At 44.3% G+C, this 23,735-nt stretch overlaps 1 protein-coding gene and 1 pseudogene across 1 annotated transcript in view; one reads left to right on the forward strand and one right to left on the reverse strand.

Annotated features, from left to right (window-relative positions):
- Positions 1 to 15,033, reverse strand: part of Crybg1 (crystallin beta-gamma domain containing 1) — a 196,654-nt gene extending 181,621 nt beyond the window's left edge. The window contains exon 1 of the mRNA XM_021174985.2: positions 14,805 to 15,033. Within this exon, the coding sequence (XP_021030644.2) occupies positions 14,805 to 14,971 (167 nt within the window). The 5' untranslated portion in view covers positions 14,972 to 15,033. The remainder of the gene's footprint in view (positions 1 to 14,804) is intronic.
- A 4,594-nt stretch (positions 15,034 to 19,627) lies between these two features.
- On the forward strand, positions 19,628 to 21,064 carry LOC110302798 (annotated as a pseudogene).
- Positions 21,065 to 23,735: the final 2,671 nt, after the last annotated feature.

Below are 23,735 nucleotides of genomic sequence, written 5' to 3' on the forward strand. Positions count from 1 at the left end.
CCACACTTGTTTCTGTAACTGTGAGTTTCTGTCACTTCGGCCACCAGTCATTGTCAGTAAATGAAACTAATTTTGTATGGTGAATTTTAAGAGAATTGTCCTTTCATAGATCTATAGTAAAATATAACCAAAGTAATTCATTTCCATGGGCATTAAATAGTAAACAATGTCCTAAACAGATCATGAGTATATGCATATATATATATATATATATATATATATACACACACACACGTGTGTGTATGCATATCTGCATATATATGTGTACATGGGTATACAAATAAGCGTTTTAGAGGACTAGGTTTTTTAAGGAACACTGTTGAGTCCTGGAGCCTCAGTAGTCCACAGCTCAGCTCCTGCTGAGTATCACCTCGTAAGCACAGAAAAGGTGGCTTGTGAGTTCAGAGGTCTTTTAAGTGTCAGCAGCCCCAGTAAGATTGATAATCGCTATGGGATTTGTTCTAGAAAAATCATAGCCTAGGATTCAGAGGTGAAGCAAAGTGGATTGAAGTTGGCTCCATGCCTCCTTTAAAGACTGAAAAGGATATTGCTCACGTGGGCTCACAAGTCCCGAACGTGCTTTCTCCAAGGGGAGGTCTGGAGCAAACATACGGAAGCTGCAAAAAGATGCAAGTGCGCACACAGGACTTCACACATGGGTGAGCAAGCCTCCCAAGAGCAGGAGAGACAACCCAAGTAGGATTCACCAGGAAGGCCACAAAGGCAGCTGTAGTAACTGAATTAGTAACATCTAAACAAAACAAACGCCTGAGAGCATTTGCCCTGGAAGGGACCCTGCTCAGCTTTGAAGTACAGGCACCGAGGCACAGGCTAAAGGAATCCTCTCTCGTCCCTATTCCAATGGCAATTTGCTCCTCCTCTTCCCTCTGCCCTCCTCCCTCTGCCCTCCATTACCTGACTCTGAGTTGTCTTTTATCCTTCAGCAGCATAAAGCCTCCATGAAATACAATAAAAAGAGCGAGCACACGCTATGCCAATCAGGATCTCAACAGGGGCCAGATGGTCCTCAAACATCACTCAAAGGACTCAGCTTACAAGGTGTAGGCAGGCAAGGTAAAACAGATAAGGAACTGTCCAGTTCCTGAGCACCCTCCCATTAGGAAGCTATTACTATCCCTAGGCATAGTTGGGGGTGGGGGCAGGAGGGGTAAGGGCTAGAGATAGAAAGTTCTGAGCTATAGGACAAGTCCACCCATTAGTGCTGTGGCCATATGATACCGTAGTAACCTATGCTTATGACGGTGCCAGCTGAAAGCCATGGAATTTATTTACATGTCCATCAAGATACACAGATGAAGAAAATGTAGCATACATATGCATGAGATGTTATTCAGCCACAAAGAAGAATGAAAAGGTGTCATTTGCAAAAAGAAAAAAAAATCAGAGAGCTTCAATCAGGCTTCTCTATGCAAGATGCATATAGTGATCTATATACTTATCTTTAGAAACTTAATTCACCCTCTCCAGTGTAGCATTCAAAGTGAAGACATTTCTCAACCCCGCTACAAATGCTAATAACTTAACACAAGGCCAGGCTAGCATCGAACTCAGAGAGCCACCTGTTTCTGCCTCAGGAGTGCTAGGATTAAAGACTTGTCAGCACGAGTGGCCTAGGTCTACTGATGCTAAAAATACAAGCAGGTAATCTAGCACGTCACAGAAATACGAATGAAGTCCTACAGCATCTAGATGTGCATCTGTCTTTACATACAAACGCATCCTGTGTACATCTGCAATCTGTCTTTGATATAAATAGAAATGCCATCCCAGGGAGACTTGATAGCTGCATGTCTGGTCATGCCCGTGGGCACCATCACTGACACCATCTGTAGCCCTTTGAGCTCCTTCCGGAAGGAGAACTCTTAAGAGGTGGGAACCTTTGTCTCCTGACAGATGTCTAAGTTCCTGATGCTTCAGTCTCTTCCACATGTTTAAACACGCTCTCTCCTTTATCAGACAGGTGAGTGTGGGAGCTTTTCCTTGTTTATGGCTGCTTCTCTGTAGAGCTTGAAGGGGCTCACCAGGCCCCCAGAGCACCCCAGGGTGGGCACGCAGAAAGTGTTCACCACATCTGCTCAGTGAATGACGTACATTGATTTCACACTCACAGACGTAGTCACTGAAGGAGATATGCAAAAAGAAAGAAGAAAGGGAGAGAAAAGAAAGAAAAAAAATAACAGAAAGACAGGAGGTTCCAATGAAATGGCTCATCACGCAAAGGTGATTGTTGCCAAGCCTAATTACACAAGTTCGATTCCTAGGACTCACAATACAGTAGAAAAGGAAAACCCTTTCTACCAAAGAACCCACACCTTCCAAATTAACAGCATCTCCTAGAAATGTGGACTTTGGGGATCCAGCAGTTTCCTGCTCCTTTAAAGGTGTGGCAGTCCGATGCAGAGTGAAAACCCACAGCATTCCCCCCCACCCCTCCCCACCCTGCAGACGTCTTTTCATATGCAGAAGCATCAGAAGTACTAAGCTTGAATACTGAGTCACCTATTCTCCCCAAATCACCTGTCATGGGTGCCCAGAAAAGAAAGATGACATGATTTCCCAAGGGAGTTTTCTGCCTAGATATTCCCTATTTTCTACAATGGCACCAGAAGGGTTCAGATGATCAAAATAGGAAATCTCACTTCCCTGGTTTCTGAAAGAGTGAGTGCTCTGACAGTGTCTTAGTTAGGGTTTCCATTGGGGTGGAGAGATGCCATGACCATGGCAAGTCTTGTGAAGGAACACATTTTGTTAGGGATAACTGACAGTTCCAGAGATTTAGTCCACTGTTGTCATGGGGTGGGGGCCTGGCAGCATGCAGGCAGACATGGTGCTGAGGAGACAAGTGTTCTACACGTTGATCTGAAGACAGCAGAAGGAGACTGTTCCACAGTGGACACAGCTTGAGCACTGTGTCCACCCCAATGGTGACACACTTCCTCCAAAAAGGCCACACCTACTCCAACTAGGACGTACCTCCTGATAGTGCCACTCCCTATGGGTCAAGCATTCTTACATGTGAGTCCATGGGGGCAATTTCTAGTCAAACCATCACAGACAGCAAATGGTATCTAGATTTCTTCTCCACCCCACCCCACCCCCCTTTTGAGACATGGATTCATGTAATACAGTCTGTGACTCCAACTTTCTTGGTAGCCAAAGATAGCGTTGAACTTCTAATCCTCCTGCCTCCATCCCATCTGCCAAGTGCTGGGATTACAGGTATGCACCACTGTTCCTGGCTCTGTAGTTCTCTCCTTTAGCTGGCTACCTCTCACATACAAATACCCTCCAACAACACCTCATTGGATGGGGTAATTTAGTCTCTTTACGGTTTGGTGAAAATATTAATGAGTTTGGGTACCAGAAAGAATTGGGTTTAAATATTGTGCTGTACCTAGTCATCTCTTTCAGATCTGTTCTCTCAAAGGTCAGTGTAAGGCTGGGTACCCACTCTGCACAGCTGTTCCAGAGGTTACATGATGCACCACATGGATAATCAACTGTTGTGTATAAAGCACCCAGCATCTGTGCATGCCCCTTGACCTATTTCTTTTTCATTTTTGTGTGTTCGTTCATTAGGACACAGAGTCTCACTATGTAGACCAGGCTGGCGTCAAACTCAGAGATTGGCCTGCCTCTGCCTCTTGTGTGCTGGTATTAAAGGCATGTACCATTACACCCTACTGGCCCATTTCTTTTTAATCAAAGTCCCAATGCTTATTTAATTTATAGGAGAGACTGGGAATTATCTAGCTGAAAATTCTCTTAATCACCCCAATGCTATGTCTATTTTCCTTAGAAAACATGTCCAAATTAACTTACAGTCACTTTTGTCCTTTGTTGGTCAGATATTGAGTGTCATGAGGATGGAGATTTGGAGCCTGGTGTGGATGATACACACCTGAAACCCCGGTATTTGGGAGAGGTAGAGACAGCAGAATCGGGAGTTCATAATCAGTTTCATATTGTTTGAAGCCAGTGTGGGTTGGCATGAGACCCTGCTTAATATAAATAAATGGTGTGTGGGTGGCAGTGGTGTTTATGTGTGTGAGTGTGTGTATGTATGTGTGCTGTGTGTTTGTGTGTATGTGTGTGAGTGTGTGTGGTGTATGTGTGTGAGAGCATGTGTGCATTCCTCTTTAACTTCTATACACCTTGTAAATGGGTGGAGCAGGGGCCCACGCATGTTGGTACACAGAGAAAGGCGACCAGCAAGCCTGTGTGAGCAGGGAAGTCAATGCAGATAGTCCCTAAGGATGCTCTCTGCCTGCCCTGTGTGAGCAGGGAAGTCAATGCAGATAGTCCCTAAGGNGTCAATGCAGATAGTCCCTAAGGATGCTCTCTGCCTGCCCTGTGTGAGCAGGGAAGTCAATGCAGATAGTCCCTAAGGATGCTCTCTGCCTGCCCCTTCAACAAATGATTCATAAGGGACTGGTAATCCCCTTTGAGGCATTCTTTTTAAAGCTTCATAAAAGTGAGAGAACGAAGAAGGGTACAATTAACTCTCAACAGTGCAGAAATGCCAGCACATCGAGGGCAAAGGACCAGAAGCCTCCTACGGGGTAAGATCAGGACAACCTTAACATGCAAACTGGTGAGAGTCTAACCTGGGAGCAAATGCCAAGCACTCGGTCACACTTTGCTTTAATCTTGACAACCATCCAATCTAGCTTTTAGCCCAGCTTGTTTAAACATGCCTCCCGACACACACAAGAGTATGACACGCATGGGAAGGCAATAGCTCATTTCCATTCAAACATGATCCGATGAAAGACTCCTTATCAATAATTGTGTAAGCTCTGGAAAAAAAATGTTTTGAACAGGCCATACTAAAACAGAATATCTTTGTACCTTACCCTTGCAGTAATTACATTTTCTTGTTTTAAGGGCCATGACAACTTTCCCAAGAGCCGAGCAGTGGGGACCTGAGCCAACACTGGTGAGGCAGCAAAGCCAAGAGTGGCTGGCAAGGCCTGGGCAAACCTCAGAGCACAGGCTTGAAAAGGGCCTGCTCCTGACTCCTACACAGTACACAAGCTAAAAAAGACACTTCAGCTCCCGTCTCAACAGTTGCTTTTGTCGACTCTTACACTAATAGCAGATGCAACAGCAAACAAGCTGGGTATCCATGGATACTGACCATTATGAAAAGGTTTAGGTGGCAAATGATGAAAAAAATGTGGCAGGTCACAACATCAGCACCAAACTCCATCAAGGGAGTTCCTGCATATGGCATAGTGCAATCAGGGCCGATTCCATAACTGAAGAGACATTTTATCACTTAGAAATCTGCTTGCGACCAGGCATGGCTGTTGTACTGGCTGGTTTTGTGTCAACTTGACACAGCTGGAGTTATCACAGAGAAAGGAGCTTCAGCTGGGGAGATGCCTCCAGGAGATCCAACTGTAAGGCATTTTCTCAATTAGTGGTCAAGGGGGAAAGGCCCCTTGTGGGTGGGACCATCTCTGGGCTGGTAGTCTTGGGTTCTATAAGAGAGCAGGCTGAGCAAGCCATGGGAGGCAAGCCAGTAAGGAACATCCCTCCATGGCCTCTGCATCAGCTCTTGTTTCCTGACCTGCTTGACTTCCAGTCCTGACTTCCTTAGTGATGAATAGCAGTATGGAAGTGTAAGCTGAATAAACCCTTTCCTCCCCAACTTGCTTCTTGGTCATGATGTTTGTGCAGGAATAGAAACCTTGACTAAGACAGCTGTGCACACCTTCAATCCCAACATCCCGGAGGCAGAGGCAGGCGGATTTCTGTGATTTGAAGGTCAACCTGGTTTATATAAGGAACGCAAAGTCAACAGTTAGGGCTCCAGAGAGACCCTGTATCGAAAATAAAAGCCAGTAAACAAATAAACAAAAGGAAGAATGAATAAATCAATCTGCTTGTGTGCTGGAGAGATTCCCAGTGGCTAGGAGTTTGCAATGCCCTTGTAGAGAACCAAATTCCAGCTCCTGGTACCCACATGGCATGGCTTACAACCACCTGTAACTCCACCTGGGGGGATCTGACGTCCTCTTCTGACCTCCACAAGCATTACACTAATGTGTACAAATACACATAGACACACAAAATTTAAAATACATTTATCATATTTTAATAATGTTATTGTAATAAAATGTATTCTTATAAATGTAATTAAATCTTATACATTTAAATATAATTCAAATTTATTAAATTATTTAATTTGATAAAATAATTTTAAAATTAAAAATTAAAAATCTGATCACAAAAATATTTTTTTTCAGAATATGAATTCTGAAAAATTCATTCATTTACTTCCTGATTTACTTCCCTTATGCACTCAGTGTGTGGCCTCCACAGAGCAAGTCCTGGCCCCCAGGAGATGGTGGGACAGTGGGAGTTTATAATCTGTCAGCTGTTGGGTCAACCTGAAGAGGAGCCTGTACTTAGCTGATGATCAAAGATACACCAGGAAGTAAATCAGACCGTGCAGAGATCCAAAGTGAGGGCAGTTTCCCCGCACTGAGTGTTAAGGCGACCCTTGATAATTGGGATAACCTACCTAGCCTAGCAGCACCTGTAAATTTAAAGGGCCACATACCTCTGAGGTTCATTCCTCAGCCTGTGCCCTACTGCCACAGAGAAAGGCTGGGGTAGGAGACAGGTCGGCCTCTTGCTGGTACTGTTTTCTGAAGGCTGGGCCAGAGGTTCTCAGCTCAGGATTCAAATACAGCACATTCATTTATATATACAGTAGTTTTTAAGGATTTATTTATTTATTTTTATTTTATGTGTATAAGTGTCTAGCCTATAGGTATGTCTGTGTAGCATCTGCAGTAGGTGTCTGCAGTGCCTTCAGAGGAAGAGGAGAGCGTCACCCTAGAACTGGAGTTACAGATACTTGCTAGCCACCATGTGTGTCCTGGGAACCAAGCTTGGGTCTTCTGCAAGAACAGCAGAGCTCTTAGCTTCTATGCCATCTCTCCTGCTCCTGCACATCACTTTCTGTGTTAGCTACAAGCACAACACAGACTTGGCTATAACTTGTTGGAAGCAGAAGCTGGGGTTACTGTGAATGGAATTTTGGATTGCCTGCCTTAACCACATAGCTAGGGTCTCTTTGTAACTCATCCAAGTGATGTTTTAGTGTGGGGATCACCTCCACTGAGCAGGCCCATTCAGATCACAGCTGTCACACACATAATCTGCTATGTGGAGGATGGAGGTGACAGGATCTCAAACTCACAGCCTGGCCTACGCATCTTGGTTAGACAGCTTCATGACTTAAAAACAAACAAGCAAAAGCAAACAACCTCTAGAAATGGATGGAAGAGCTGGTGAGATGGATCAGGAGGTAAAGGAATTTGCTACCAAGCCTAATGGCCTGAGTTCGATCCCTGGATTCCACATAGTGGAAGCAGAAATTCATTTTCAAAAGTCATCTTCTAAACTACAGACGCACACACACACACACACACACAAATCGAATAAAATGTAATTTTAAAAATTATGTATGTAGTAGAGTCTATGCTTGTCTAGGATGAGAGGTCTTGGGTTCAAATCCCAGTACCACACAAACACAAACAAAAATGCAAGATGCAAACTCATACTTCAGTGCCCTCTGGGTAAAACTACAACTACTGTTTTCTAAAGTGAACACAGGAAAGACGTATATTGGTGCTACAGGCACTGCGGTGTGAATACAAAGCCTGGTCTTATGGTGATTGTTTTTGTTGTTGTTTACAACTGAACCCGGAGCCAATATTATATTCCCAGCCAAGATACAAATTTCTGTAACCCAGCACGGAGGATCTGAGGCAGGAGGATTTCACAATTGAGGCCAGTCTGAAATACACAGCTTCTGTCTCTAAAATAAATACAGAACCGAAAGCAAACAAGAGGAGCAGAGACAAAGCCAGACCCCTCAACAACTCCAGGGTCATCTAAGAGACCAAGAAGACACCAAGTTGGCTGGGCACTCCAAAGGACATCCTTCTTTGATCTGCAAGTCCACTTGAATGTCCAGACTCCTGCATCTCCAGCCAGTGATTCTGGTAGAGGCATCACTTCAGTTTGTACCCTCAGCCAGGGCTTTGATATCAGTTTGCCACATTCCTAGTCTAGGATTTCTTTTTAGGTGCCAAACTGTAAATCAAGAGCTGAGTGAGACCCTGCGTGTGGTAAGAACATGTCTGTACAACCATGGCTATGTGGATTGCTGTCTCAAGAGTCACCATGAAAACAAAAGTTTCTTGGGCTTTTCTTCTGGTCTAAGATTGAATATAATTGTAGATAATCATAATCCAAGGGGCTGGAGAGATGGCTCAGCTGTTAAGAGCGCTGACTGCTCTTCCGAAGGTCCTGAGTTAAAATCCCAGCAAAGACATGGTGGCTTACAACCATCCATAACGAGATCTGATGCCCTCTTATTCAGTATCTGAAGATAGCTACAGTGTAATTACATATAATAAATAAATAAATCTTAAAAATGATTTGTATATCAGAAAATAAAATTTCCCATTAATCATTCAATATGAATAAGATTTAACAAGAGGAAAAAAATATCTTCTACTTCCTCAAGATAATCTCCTTTGACCTCGAGACCCTGGGTGAAGTCTTTATTTCCTCACTAAATGCATCATACATTCCTTTATCCAGTTTCGTCCACATGCCCCACCCTCTTCTAGACGGAAATTATTTTTTTTTTTAGGCAGAATCACTTTTAATTTCATTTCTTTAGTTCTTAGTCTCAGTGCTTTGAGTTGGCTGAATCTAAGGAATGTCTTTTTGAAATTCAATTTATCTTATCACTTCAATAAAAAGATAGAGGCTGGGGATAACAGCCGTGCTAAGCAGCTTAATATGGTGAGACCTTGGGTTCAATCCTGAGCACACACTCACACACACACACACACACACACACCCCACATACATACATATATATATATATATACACTCAGACATACAGATAAACACAGGCACATACATATACACATACACACACATATGCGACATACATATATATATACATACACAGATACACACATATACCTACCTATACACACATATATACACACACCACATACACACACACACACATATATATACATATATATATACACACACACATATATATATGTACACACATACAGACACACAGATACACACCTACACACACCTACACACACACACACACACACACACACTTACACATAAGATACAAAAGTGAGCTTTCACCACAGAAACATCCATCAAGAATCCAGAAGATAGCTGGGCAGTGGTGGCGCACGCCTTTAATCCCAGCACTTGGGACGCAGAGGCAGGCGGATTTCTGAGTTCGAGGCCAGCCTGGTCTACAAAGTGAGTTCCAGGACAGCCAGGACTACACAGAGAAACCCTGTCTCGAAAAAACAAACAAACAAGCAAACAAACAAACAAAAAGAATCCAGGAAGATGGTTTCTAAAGTTAAGATTACATGGCTTTCATAAGCAGGATCTCCAAACCTTTTATACAAACAAATACAATGTAAGATGGAGACTGTGCAATTATTTGATAGAATTTTCAAGGGAAACAAAAAACCACACAACTCAGGCTTCGTAATCTTTTCAACGCAGTCAGACAAAGATTTTCCCATGAGTAAATCCCTCTCCCTCCACTTGGACATTTCTGAAACCCAAATGGCCCTTCCGTGAACCCAGACTTGAAGACAGGCGTGCGTTCGCAATGTTCTACAAAGATTGGTAGGAACAAACTATTCCCAGCATCTGATATGTGTAACCCATTGATATATTTATGCCAATAAACAGAGCACCCGTCACTGGCCTCAGATTTATGACCAGAAGCTGAAGCAGCAGGGCCAAGGTACGGCTGCAGAGAGAAAGGTTTGCCTGCATGTGTGAGGCTACGGACACTTTCCTACCTCCTACCTCCAAGGGAACAAACTTCAAAGCAGAAATGGAAAGAGAACGCAAGTCTCCAAGGTCTTTTACGACTCTCCGGCTTAAGCCACTCCTCAGGACGTAGATGGACTGAGCAGGTTATGACTTGATGTGTGGAGACGGAATGAACAAGGTGACAATGACAGAGATTAGTGGCAACCTTATCAACACACAGTTTGGGCTCTGAACTCCCGTCAGAAGCAACTCCTTTTGATGTTAGCTTTGGCTTCCTAATGAGATATGCTGAAATCATCCTTTCTTCTTTTTAATTGTTGGTGCTGGGATTGAACCTGTACATCAATGTTTTTAACTTACTCGGTGTACGAGCGGCCTTGCTCATGTACACCGACAACAACATCCATCAACTGGGAATGGAGATGTACACCTTTAATCCCAATATGGGAAGGCACCGGCAGGTGGATCTCTGCTGCTCAGTGTCTGCTTCTCCCTCTTGGGATAGCCAACCTGCTGTAACTGGGCTGGGCTGGAGGGAGGGAAGGTTGGCTGCGTTGGGTGGGTGCAATGTAGGGCCTTGGTCGGCTGTCGGTGTGCAGGTACAGAACACACACTCCTGGGAGCAGCTTTGGAGAACTGGTTCAGTATATTGGGGGGTGAGGGGAGGGTGGTATTTATGCCACTGGGGAGGTAGCCAGGGTCTCTGGGGCAATGTTAGTGTGGCTGTGTACAATTGTCCAGGGGTGTTGGAAGATACTTCATCTACTTACTCAGGGGAGAGGGGATCCAAGGGGAAAAAACCTTATAAAGTCAGACAAGGAGTGAAGAGTGATAGCTGTCAGGGAAGTAAATTCTTACTAGGGTTGATAGTGGGCAGCCTACTTTCTGGCACCAGGTTGGGAGAGGGGAGAGAGCCAACATCTGTCATCTTCATCTGAGGCTGAAGCTTTCCTCCACACCCTGCCCCGACACTCCCCCACCCATTCCTACCCTCTGCTTATCAAGGACCATTATGGTCCTGTTAGATTTCTATGAGTTCCGGGGTAGCCTGGTCTACATATCAAGTCCCAGACCAGACACAGTTACATAGGTAAGACCCTGCCCAGAAAGAAAAAAAAAACCCACATATTTACAGGACTTCAAAGACTGTTGGAGATAGTTATGATGTCTTCTGGGATCCTGAAGTTCTTTACTTTAACTTAAAAGTACTAGTGTGTGCATTAAATGTATGGGCATTGTTAAAATAACAGCGGCGACTCTCATCACATCCCCCTGCCCCTGTACCCACCTTTCCCTGCCAAGGTGTGGTGGTTTGAATGAAAATGGCCCCCACAGACTAACAGGAAGTTGTGTTACTGGAGATGTGGTGGCCTTGTTGGAGGAAGAGTTTCACAGCTTTGAGGGTTTCACAGCTTTGAGGGTTTAGAAGTTCAAGCCAGGCCCACTGGCTTTCTCCCTCTCTCTTCCTGCGGCCTGTCCATCCAGGTGTAGAACTCTCAACTCCTTCTCCAGCACCATGTCAGCCTGTACTCCTCTGTGCTTGCCACCATGACTACAATGGGATGAACCTCTGAACCTGCAAATCAGCCCCAATTAAACATTTTCCTCTGTAAGATCAGCCGTGATCATGGTGTCTCTTCACAGCAATGAAACCCTGACTGAGACACGGGGCTTTTCTATCTACACTACCCAGGTCTCCCAGGGAAACACGGTTATTTCCAGTTTACAGGTAAAGGATGGAGACTGATGGTGCTACTGCTGGACCGCTGATACTGAGAGCTATAAGAGCGCAGGCTGAGCAAGCCAACCAAGTACGGAGCGTCCTCCCATGGTCTGGCATCAGCTCCTGCCTCCAGGTTTCTACCGGATTTCCCTCGGTGATGGTCTATGATATGGAACTAGGCTGAAGTAAACCCTTCCCTCCCCAGGCGGCTTTTGGTCATGGCACTTTATCACAGCAATAGGGACCCTACCAAGTCAGGCACTGTCCCTGGGACTCTCTCTCTTTGTGCCCCAGCCGATGCGAGGTCTGTAGAGTTTTAGAGCATGATGAGACCCATCTACCATCTGAGTCTGGCTGTCTCCAAGCTCACCAGCTTCTATAGTGCTTGGAGTCATTCTGTTTGATGTCCACCAAGCTCCAGGACAGCCATGTCAATTCACTGTTTCCAGCTTTAAGCTAGCAGCTCTTTCAGGAGGTGGGGGCCAGGGAGAGAGGCAGCACTAAACATGCAACTTGGGCTTTAGGCATGCGAGCTAAGACCTTGACCGATGAGCCCTAACACCAATTTCTTCTAATTTTATTAATTTTTTGTTTTGTTTTNTTNCTCTCTCTCTCTCTCTAAATGTAAAAAAAAAGTTATGGTTTGGTTTAGTTTGTAACAGGGTCTGATTCTGTAACCCTGGCTGGCCTGTAACTCTCTCGCTCTGTATATTAGGCAGGCCTCAGCCACACAGAGATCTGTCTGCCTCTGCCTCCCAAATTCTAGGATTAAGGACACATGCCACCACACCCAGCTTTAAAAAAATTTTTTTTTCCTTTAAAAGAAAATAAAATGGAAAAGAAAATTTAAAATGTAAAGAAGAGTCAGTGTTTCTAGGCCCTTGGGATACATTCATCTATTTAACTGAACAACCACTTGTTATTTCCTTTTTCTGAGTGAGGATATTATGACACAAAATGGTTAGTAACTTGCCAGGATGACTTAACTGAGTGTCACACTTACACAGGAATTCAAACTTAGAGAATCAAGGCCCTGAATAAACTCTTTGCAAAACAGAACATCAATTAAAATAGACAAATGTCTGTACCCGCTAAGGTCTGCTCAGGGCAGCCACTCTGGCCACAGCTACCACAACCCTCAGTGCACACTGCTGGCCTGTGATGAAGGTGATATGTGTGACACTGCTTTGACCCCATTATGCAGTAAGTATTTCTATGAAAATAACACAGGATTAGCATGCTTGCCAAGGTCAAGGTGGAAAGATTTTATGAGTGAATTGCAGGAAGAAAGGCAGCCATATTCAGCCTAGTGTGTGGAAAGAAACAACTGGCTTTAAGGATGGTCACTCTAAAGCCGCAGATGCTCATTCACAGGATACAGAAAATCTGGAGCCGTAAGGTATCTTAGCAACAGTCAGCTCTTCTAGCACAAGAGGCACTTCCCCATCCTACCCTACCTCCCACTTCTCCCTCGATAGCTTTGCTTTTATGATAAGAGTTTTAAACTCATGTTTGAGACGAGTAACATAGTAGTCTCCTTGATCCTGAGAAGAGGGAAGATAATTTCAAGACAGCCCACCGGGCACCTGAAACTGTGGACGATACCAAACCCTGAAACCCTGACCGGGGGGGGGGGGCAGGAGAGAGGTTTTATTTTGTTTTCTGATACAATCAACTTCCACATCTCAACCAAACATTGAAAATACCAGAGAGGGAAGAGATTGCTCAGTGGTTAAGGATGTAGAGAACCCACATTCTTTATGCTGAACCTCTGAATCTGGCAGCTTAGAACAGCCTGTAACAGCAGCTCCAAAGGACCTGATGTCCTAGGGTGTCTGTGCAATGCGCACGTGCACACACACACAGACACACACACACCATTAAAAGTAAATACTAAATTTAAAAATAGAGAGAAAATACTAGTGAAAAATACTGTATCTGTATTGTTTACACAACTATTTTTCCTTGACATTATTTCCTAAGTAAGCTATTTAACAACCACTTATACAGCACTTATAGCATATTAGGTATTAAGAATGTTCTAGAGATGATGAGGGATGTGGAAGGAAGTTGTGATGGCAACACAGCCTGTATTCCCAGTGCCTGGAAGGCTGTGGAATGAGGATGAAGGTTCCGTTGGGTCTGGGCTAAACATGGGACTCTAAGTGATAATGAAAACAACAACAATAAAGTCTGTGCTAGGACCTGGGCCCAGTGGAAGCTGCACTGATCATCTGGCCGTCTGCTTTAAATTTCTAGAACTTCCTCCCAGGTATAGTGAAATGCTTGTAAAGATGCCCTGACTAGAAAAACATTCCAAGAGCTGACAAGTACATTTGTTTCCAGAGCTTCTGTTAGCACAGAGTTCCTCAGAGTTCTGAAGGACAGAACGAAGTGTTTCCTGACTGGCCTAAAACACAGAAAGGTTCTAGAAGGAAAATCTACTTGCCACTTTGGTATCAATTTGTTTTCTCTTGAATAAAATACCAAGAGTCATGTGTTATTACATTTTGATAGACAGGAAACTAACCATCAATTCTGATAGGATAACTGAAAGTTACACATATACAATAAAACCAACACACACAGACACACACACACACACACACACACACACACACACACACACACACACAAATCTATGTATAATTAAAAAATACAGGAGCCAAGTTTTTTTCCTTTTGGTGTTGAGAAGTGAACCTAGGGACTGACACAAGCTGGGCCAGCACCCTGTCACTAAGGTACAGTCGCAATCCTTATATTTTAAGAAGGAGGTACTCCCTGGTTTGGCCACTCACTGAGTCTCTGGGGGACATTTACCCCAAGGCCTCCTTTTCTCTATCCATTTAATAGAGTCAGCTAGCCCCTCTACTTCCTCCTCTTCTGGATCTGTGAGAATAGTGGAGACTAATATCCAGGAACATGAGGTACTTTACGATTAAGGCGCTAAAATTAGAGTATTTCCAGAGCTCCAAGGCATTCCTAAAGGCATTCATTTTGATTCCAACCCTTGGCTACCCTGCTTTTCTCAGCTGCAGGTGCAGACTTAAGAAAGTCAAAACTAAGGTCCCACGCATGAGACTCTAGAGAACAGGCTGAGGGTCCTGGACCCTGTAGCATAGTTTCGGGGCGAGACGAACTTTGCAAAACCGGCCGAGCCACAGAGCAGGGGGGGATCGGAACACTCAGCGCTTACCTGGTCTCCCCGAAAGCCCCGGGCGGGTGTGGGATAAACACCCCACAGCTGGACGATGGAGACTGCTTCTTCTTGGAGCGCCAGATATGGAAGGTGGGGTGTTTTTTGGGGGCCTTGGACGGGCTGGCCTCCCTGGGGTCGCCCTGCGATGGTGGCGACAACGGCATCTCCTCTTGTGCCTCTTCTGCAGGCTCAGACGCAGTCCTCCCGGGGCCCAGCAGTGCTGGAAGAACTCACCTGGGCGCTAGCCTGCCCGCCCTATCACGCTCGCCGCCGGACCCCGCCCCCTTGCCCCTGCGAGGGACAGTGGAGGGTTAAAGGACAGCGACTAAGCAAGGCTGGGAGGCGGGAGCTGGCCGGGTCGCTCCACAGTGCCCCCGCGCGGTCAGGTGCAGAGGTCTCGGGAGCCTCGGGTACCACAGTCCCGCCCCTCGCCCCCGGATGCGGCGCAGCGCCGCCCCCTACCGGACATGTCGGGAACTGACCCCCCCAGCCTGGTCTGGTTTCTGTAATAGCAGGGGTGCAGCTGCAGTGGGTCACCCACTGGAGTTCCTTGGCAGCTCTTGGCAATCCGGCTGGCTGGGTGAGTGGCTGCTTAGCCAACCCCATCTGGAGAAGGATGGGAGAGGCACGTCCCCTGGCCAGGCCGCCCAGCAATTAGGACTCCTTCACTCTGGGTGGTTTGGGCAATCACGTGCTGGGCGGTTTGTGATGCTGTTTGTAAGCACTAGTGCCAACTTCTCCACTCTCCTCAAGAGTCTGAAGAATTAGTTTGGATTCGCATCCCATAAAGCATCAAGGGATTAAAAACCGCACGGAGAAGGACATTAGCGAAGCTTTGCAGTTCTGAAAGGGCTCAATATACTCCTCACAGTGAATTGAACGTCAGACCCATAAGGTGTGCGTCACATCTTTTACTGCTAGTAACTTTCTTTACTTAAGTCGCACTAATATGCAAAGGCAGTGGTATTAAGCGAAGGAAGTTCAGTAACAATCCTTTGGATATCATTAACATACGAAGAGGCTTAAGACCACTGCTCTAAAATGGAATGCCACCACACTGCAACACCTTCTTCTTCGCTTCTTTGAAGATGCAGCTCATGATTTCAATCCTTCACTTACTCATTCAGAGAACATGCGTTATTATTCCATTATTTTCTCTACATTTGTTACAAGATATAAACTACATTGTGGTAAAAGCATACAAATCATGGTGGGCCCGGGAACACATGCCTTTAATTCCAGCACTTGGGAGGCAGAGGCAGACAGATCTCTAAGTTTCAGGCCACCCTGGTGGTCTACAGAGTGAGTTCCTGGTCAGCCAGAGCTACACAGAGAAACCTTGTCTCAATAAACCAAAACCAAAACAAACCAAAAAACATAACAAAAACGAAACATAACAACAAAAGGTAAGAAAATACCTCCACTCAGTATTAATGTGTGAAAATTATTTATATTCTTGCTTCTGGCCATTAAAAAATGTATACTCCTATTGCACGGTATGACTATCCCATAGTCAACTGTGGGTGGACATATAGATTGTTTTCATGTTGGAGTTATTATAAATAAAGCTGGTGTGGTCCTCAGACATAAGCATTCATTTCTATTGGAGACACACACAGGGGTTCAAACTCAGTAAGAGGATGTGCATATATGCTCAGCATTGGTGAATTCTGCAGGGACAAGGTAACAAATGGTTTTGTAGCATTTTCATGTTTCTTCAAAAGTGTTTAAAAAATTCCAATTTTTAAAAGATCTATATACACACACACACATATATACACATACATATATATTATGTTTGTGTGTTTATGTGTGTGTGTGTGTTCTATCTGCATGTACACTTGCATGATGGAAGAGGGACTCAAATCCCATTACAGATGATTGTGAGCCACCATGTGGTTATTGGGAATTGAATCCAGGACCTCTGGAAGAGCAGTGTACTGTTCTTAACGGCTGAGCCATCTAGCCATTATCCAGTCCCCAAATTCCAGTTTTTAAATCTATTTTACACCTAATTTGAATCTGAGTCCTTTAGCTGCTTGCTAACTATAAGGAAAATGTTGGTTTTCCAGGTTCCACCTCAGAGAAAAGGAATCCATGTGGTTAAAATTTGGCAGGCTGGGAAGATGGCTCAGTGGTTAAGAGAACTGGCTGCTCTTCCAGAGGGCTTGATCGAAATCCCCATTAATGACATGGTGGCTCAAAAAAAAATTGGTGAACAGAGAAGGTATTCAAAGAAGCCATGTGGTGTGGTCAGTGTGTGAACAATGGCCACTTCTAGAGCAAAGGGCAACCAGGCATAGGAATTCCAAAGTGACTGTGTCTTGGTGGCTCATCAACAGGGAGGTGACCACTTTGTGAGTTTGTCACTGATGAATAATGAATAAGAATTTACCAGAGAGAGAAGAGAGGGCGTATATCCAAGGAAGAGAATAAACAAGATTGGCCAAAGGCAAGGATTGCAAAAGGGCATGTGTTGTTGATAGGGAAGCTGTAGAAAAGGGCACGAGGTGGGAAGAGGGGCAGGAGATGAGATGGGTCAGTCAGGCAGAGCTGGAGGGAGAGCTCATTGTAAATCAGGTTCCTGCAGCGCTGGGCCTTGGCTCCACAGGCAATAGGACTGTAGTTTGGATCTTACGTATTCCCCCAACCATATAGTGAAGGTTCAGAGTCTATTATGATGCAATTTGAAACTGATGGGCCCATTAAGTGTTAGGAGGTCTCCTGGCCATCATAGGCACATACATGAAGGAGAGAATCCTAGGCCCTGCTTCTGTCTTTCTCTTTTGTTTTACAGCAAGAGCTGAGTGGTCTTCATCTGCCATCACCCTGGGTGGCCTAGCACCAGACCCAAGAGCAGTGGGCCAACTGAACATACACCATGACTTCAAAAGAGTGGACCAGAACAAGCCCCACCTCTCCGTAAGCTGATTGTATTAGGTCTGTGTCAGACTGGCAGAAAGACAAATAGCACAGGACCCAGTTATATTCTTAGGCAGAGACGTGATGTGAACAAGCTTGGTTCTTACAAAGAAGGCTTCCCTGAATGGCTCAGAGTTGGAAGAAAATCTAAGTTGAGTCGACTAAGACCTCCTTAGCGTATTCTGCAGAAAGTCAGAAGATGGGGCCCACAAAGAAAAGGAAATGGGGACTTGAGAATGGGTCAGGGACATGTTTGCTCCAGTCAGAGACCCTGTTTCAAAAACTCTGCTTCCATAAGCATACCCTCACACACATGTGTACACACACACACACACACACACACACACACATGTTTTTAGAGGATCAGAGTTGGCAAAATAGCTCAGCAAGTAAAGTATCTTGTTATGCACACCTGGTGACCTGAGTATGATCTCAGGACTCAGTGTAGAAGGAAGGAAATGAAGCCTAAGAACTATTCTCCTCACCCCCCCCACCACACACACACACAGAATTCCCTTGGTGGAACAAAACTCTGGGCAGATGGAATCCAGGACCTGTAAGTGAGTGAGGAGGGAGAGATAAGAAAGGGTTACTAAGTAGTGAGCCTTCCAGCCTAGGCAGATAGACAGCATTAGCCTAAAACAGAAATACTGGAGAAAGACTAGTCTTTGCATATGAAAGCAAGCCTGGTTTTGAACATATTGAAGCCTGGAGGCTCCGTAGGTAGATTTAATTTAGGAATTCATCGAAAAAATGAATCTGGAGGTCATAGGTCAGAACAGCATGTGAGAAGGTATATGGTCAACTCTTCCCTCTGCCCAGATATCTGCCCTATCTCAGAGGCAAGGCCCCTTCAACCAACACTGGTTCTTTTTTCTCTATCAAATCTTGTTTGAATTTCATTTTAATCTGACAGTCTGTAGAAATGCCCATAGTTCTCCACACACCCCACAAATAAATCTTTTCTTCCTTGATCCTTAAATTGGGCCGGAAAGCTTCCTCACCAGCAAATATAACGTAGGCAGAACTTGAACACCGGAATGTAGGTCACTGCTTCTCTAAGAATCTCTCATCTGCACATTTGTTTAGAGATAATCTTGCCCTACAGTTCAGGTTGGCTTGGGATCACTAGATAGACCAGGCTGGCCTCAAATTCATAGCAATACTCCTATGTCAGCTTCCTGGTACTGCAGGAGATTACAGGCATGAGCTATCACACCCGACTTCCTTTTGGATTCTTGCTGTGTGTCTGGAGTCGCCTGTGAGTGATAAGAGGTGTGTGGAGAATTTGCAATCATCGTCCATAGACAACAGATAGCCAACCATTACATATGCGAGGCTGTCTGAGACCAGTCAGCCTCCACATAAGTCACACAGTGGTGCAGGTGTATGGAAGATGGTGTTAGATACATTGCAGCTGCCCCAGGCCAAAACTGCCTGGCAGACTCAGGAGCTAACCAAATAGTGCTCGTTGAAGGCACTCTTTTTCATTTTACAATTTATGAATATTTTAAAATTAATGACATAACATAAAATCAAAAGCAGCTAACTCGATTTCTATCTTATTTTGGACCTCTGAGGTGTACAATAAATGAGAAGCAATGGAAAATCCCAAACTATTCACTACATAAAAATTCAATTATGTCCAAGCTGCTAAATAAGAAAATGGAAACTTAACTCAAATTATTTGCAAGTGTTCGCCTAGGTTAGATAAATTATAAATCTTTTAAAAATTATTTGGGTAGACAGAACATGGACTTTTCAAGCTACTCTGAATGGCATAAAGAGTTTCATAGCACTCATATATTAAAAAGATGATGTTCGAGAGAAGACACTCTGATCCCAGGACTCTGTCACCTGTGCCCTAATCAGGATCATCTCCCTAAAGACCCATCACAATGGTCCGTGCCCCACCCACGCTCCAGAATCAGGCTTCACAGAGTCTGGTGAGGAATGAAGTATTGACCGTCTCTGATACGGAGTACCTAACAAGGGAATTCTTCCCACCTCTGTTCAAAGAGGCCAACACTCAAAGAAAAGCAAAGACAATTAAGATCCTGGTGGAGTACTGACTCTACGCTTGCCTTCATGTTGGGTTGCTGACTAATAAACCCCATTTTCAGACCTTCCAGGCTATACTGGATAGAGTAGACACATGGCTGAAATGGAAGTATTGCCCCAGGATGTACAGGCTTAAAAAGGTTGACTTCAGGGATGAACAACACCATGCTTCCTCAGATATGCAGGATGGGAGAGAGGGTAGAGACCACTTAGTAGGAACTATGCCTAAGAAGCCAATAGTGGAGGGCCACTCAAGAACAAGGAAACAGCATTTGAGGCTGTTCCATGACCTTTCCTTTATGTCTTCTCTGCATGAAGATAAACACGAAACACTGTTGTTGGAGTGGGCAAAGGAGAGGAAGAATTTCCTGCATCTGTGCTGTGAGAAGTTGGAGATCAGAGCAGTAAAAGTCTCCAAGGTCAGGAATGTGTTAAAATTTCTACAGCCAGAGTTCATCAAGGAGTTGGAACTGAATACAGTGGGGAATCTGTCCAAACTGGCAACATTCGTACCTTTCATTAGAAAGAGGAGAAACCTTCGGAAACTCATGCTCATACGCACCTTTGGAACAAGGACTTTCACTCGAGAGGAGAAGCAGAACATCAGCAAGATCGTTTCTCTGTTCTGCAAACTCAGCTGTCTCCAGCATCTCACTATTGATGATGTCTATTTTCTCACAGACCACATGAAAGAGTTGCTCAGGTGTCTGGAAGCCCCTTTGGTGTCTCTCAAGATCACCCTGTGCCAGCTCTCTCAGTCAGACTTGGAGTCATTTGCCCAGCGTTGGAACTACAGTTAGCTTAGACATCTATGCTTGAGAGGTATCACTTTAACTAACCTGGATGTCAAGCCTCTGAGAGATTTCTTAAAGCATGTTGCAGCTAATCTGCAGACTCTGGACTTAGAAGACTGTAGGATGGATGATTCTCACCTCAGGACCCTTCTGCCTGCCCTGATCAAATGCTCCCGGCCTACTAGCATCAACTTGTATGACAATGACATCTCCAAGGATGTCCTGGAGATCTTTTTGCACCACACTGCCAATCTGAGCCAGCTAGCCATAGAAATGTATCCTGCTCCATCAGAGGTCTATAATGAGTCGAAATATGTTGTAGTAGAGATATTTATTCAGCTTTGTGCTGAACTCATGGACAAACTCATGGATGTAAGGCAGCCCAATTCAGTCTGCTTTGGTTCCTATTCCTGTTATGACTGTGAGGATTGTTATTTATATGAAGATGGGGATGACACACTTTGTTTGTGCCAGGAGTAACAACAGGAATATTCCTTCCGGGTACTAAGAAATTCCTAGGGACTTGTCTCTCATCCAAAGAACCCAAAACACATGGCTTTGAACATTTTTCAATGTGCTGAAACAATGCTCCAAACTCCTGTTAGAACTGAGTCTTCACTGGCGTTCTCCTATCTATGAAATTATGGTCAGGTCTTGAAAACCTGCTATTCTCTCTGTGCTTCTCAGTCATTGGTTGGTCCTCAAGATCGTAGTCAGAACCGTTCTCTGTACACAGTAATGGAGGGATACGATGTCTAACTTTGTTTCACCTGCCCTCTCAATGTGCAATGAAGCTATTCTGACATTCCCCCTTTTGCGTCTGCCTGGTGGGTGGGTCATGTGTAAAGTCTTCAAAGTAGCAATGTATGCAAAGCCAAATCTTGAGGAAGGGAATTTTGATGAATAAGTACCAGATTGCAATTCAGGGTAATCAGGCTAGTAGGAGTTGTCTGGGCATCAAAGAGAGCTGAAACAGAAGAAAACAATGAAGAACAAAGGAGTGGGATCGCAGCCACCTTTTTAAATCCTTTTTCTTTCTAATGATTCATTGTAGTTTAGACTGACCTTGAATGCCTCATCCTCTTTCTTCCACTTACAGATTGTTGAGGTTGCTGACAGAAAACTTCCAAGGCCAGCTTGTAGACCACCTGACTATGAGGCCCTATTTGTTCTTCAGGACTCTTAACCTCTGATTGGCCTCTTGTACATTAAGGACTCCAGTAATCTCTGTCCTTTAAAAGAATTGCCAGTCCCTAGGAACTACATAACAGATGTGCCGGAGTCTACCCATTAGGTTCCCTTGCATCTATATAATCAAGTGTCGATAAAGAATGCACAAAAAAGGATGATGTTCAGTGAATTTGGAGATGGTCCATCTTAAAGCAACAGATGACAGAAAACAGATACTAAAGGGTTAAAATCTATTCTCTTAAACTGTGAGACTAAGGACTCCAAGGTACAAATCATGTACAAGTCAGTCCTTTGACAGGGACATGTGTTGTTCCACAGAAACAGATGGAAGTAGATAGGCTCTCTATCTTGAGGTATTTGGGGGGGTGCATTTAAATGTGCACAGTCTATCCTCTTCACTGGCTGGTCTACAAGAGTCTGTTTAACACACTACAGAGCCCAGTGAATCTATTTGCAGGAAAAGACCACAGAACACAGGGATTGATTCTTTCTACTTTGTGGGCCTGCCTGAGATCCTGTCCCTGAGAAACCATTTCAGTAAGAAAATATATCATGTGATACATTGTAAGACCAAGACCTTTGTCCCTCTCCATGAGGCATAAGCAGGACTGAGGGGACCAGAAAAGCAAGGAGCCCAGAGGATCTGCGTTCACACTCACACCCCTTTCCTTGACTTTACAGGGTCTCCTTGTAGAGTGGAAATTTCAGATACAGGGGCCAGCAAACTCTCTATTCCAAGATTTCACACTTAGAATTCCATCTGTCTGGCCCTTTATCTTTGTCCACAGGCTTCTCCCCCACATATGTTTGCTTGTTTAATTCATAAATATAGATTAACATAGAATTATGAGAAGAGAACAAGGAAGGTAATTCTGCTTCTAGTCATAATAGAGTAACCAGAACGGGGTTGGCTCTTAATCATAAAGAATTAGCAAGCACAGTGAGTGCTATACTACAGTAGTATCTAGACCTAAATGAGTCTAAAGAGAATAAAGTGGACTTTCTTAGTTGATGAGACACATATTGGATTTTTTTTTTTTTTGAGCTAGGGTTTCTTGATGTAGCCTTGGGTCTCCTGAATCTCTCTCTATAGAACAGGCTGGTCTCGAACTCAGAGTTTCCTGCTTCTGCCTCCCAAGTGCTGGGATTCAATGCATGCTCCACCACCTGCCTAAGAGGAAGCCGAAATGGTTGAATTTTATGGAGCAAGAATTTATTTTTTAAAACTGTACAATAAGTATCCCTGGGGTCTATTGTTGACATCAGCCTATGCATGCATGAGTAAGGTGAAACTCCACAGGGGAGGCCAGGAGTGAAGAACAGGGAGCTTATTATCTCTAGAGTTCAACACCAGGCTGAGAGTTAGATGTTCAGGCTCTGGACAGCCAAACTAGAGTTCTCACTGAATACTTGGGAAATTCAGTGAGGGTCATTCAGCAACAGAAGGGTTGACTTAATATAGAGCAGACACCACTGACAATTTGCTATTGGCTTTTGCAGATGGCTTAGCAGGCTTCGAACTTGCTACCAAGCCACGTGACCTGAGTTCAGTCCCTGCAACCCACATGGTGGAAGGCATTAAGAACTCCCATAGATTATCCTCTAACTTCCACATGCATGCTGTTGTATGTATGAGTTCATGGGTGTGTTCACACATAAATAAATAAATAAATAAATAAATAAATAAATAAATAAATAAATGTAACTTAAATTGTAAGTTTGCTCTGTGGGAACAAAGTTTATGATAAGCCTCAAAAGCTTCAAAATGAATCAAAAGTAATATGCCAAAATGAGGAAAGACATCCTCATCCAAATGAGTTGCAAAGGTTTGCCTGGATCAAATGAATTAATTATAAAACTAATTAGAAGCCCTTTAAGCCGGGCAGGGTGGTATTCTTGGAGCCGGGCCTCTAGCAACCCATTTTCCACAGGCTTCTGGAATGTACTCTGTAATGACCCA

The sequence above is a fragment of the Mus caroli genome, chromosome 10 (genome assembly GCF_900094665.2).
Source record: "Mus caroli chromosome 10, CAROLI_EIJ_v1.1, whole genome shotgun sequence".
NCBI classification, from domain to species: Eukaryota; Metazoa; Chordata; class Mammalia; order Rodentia; family Muridae; genus Mus; species Mus caroli.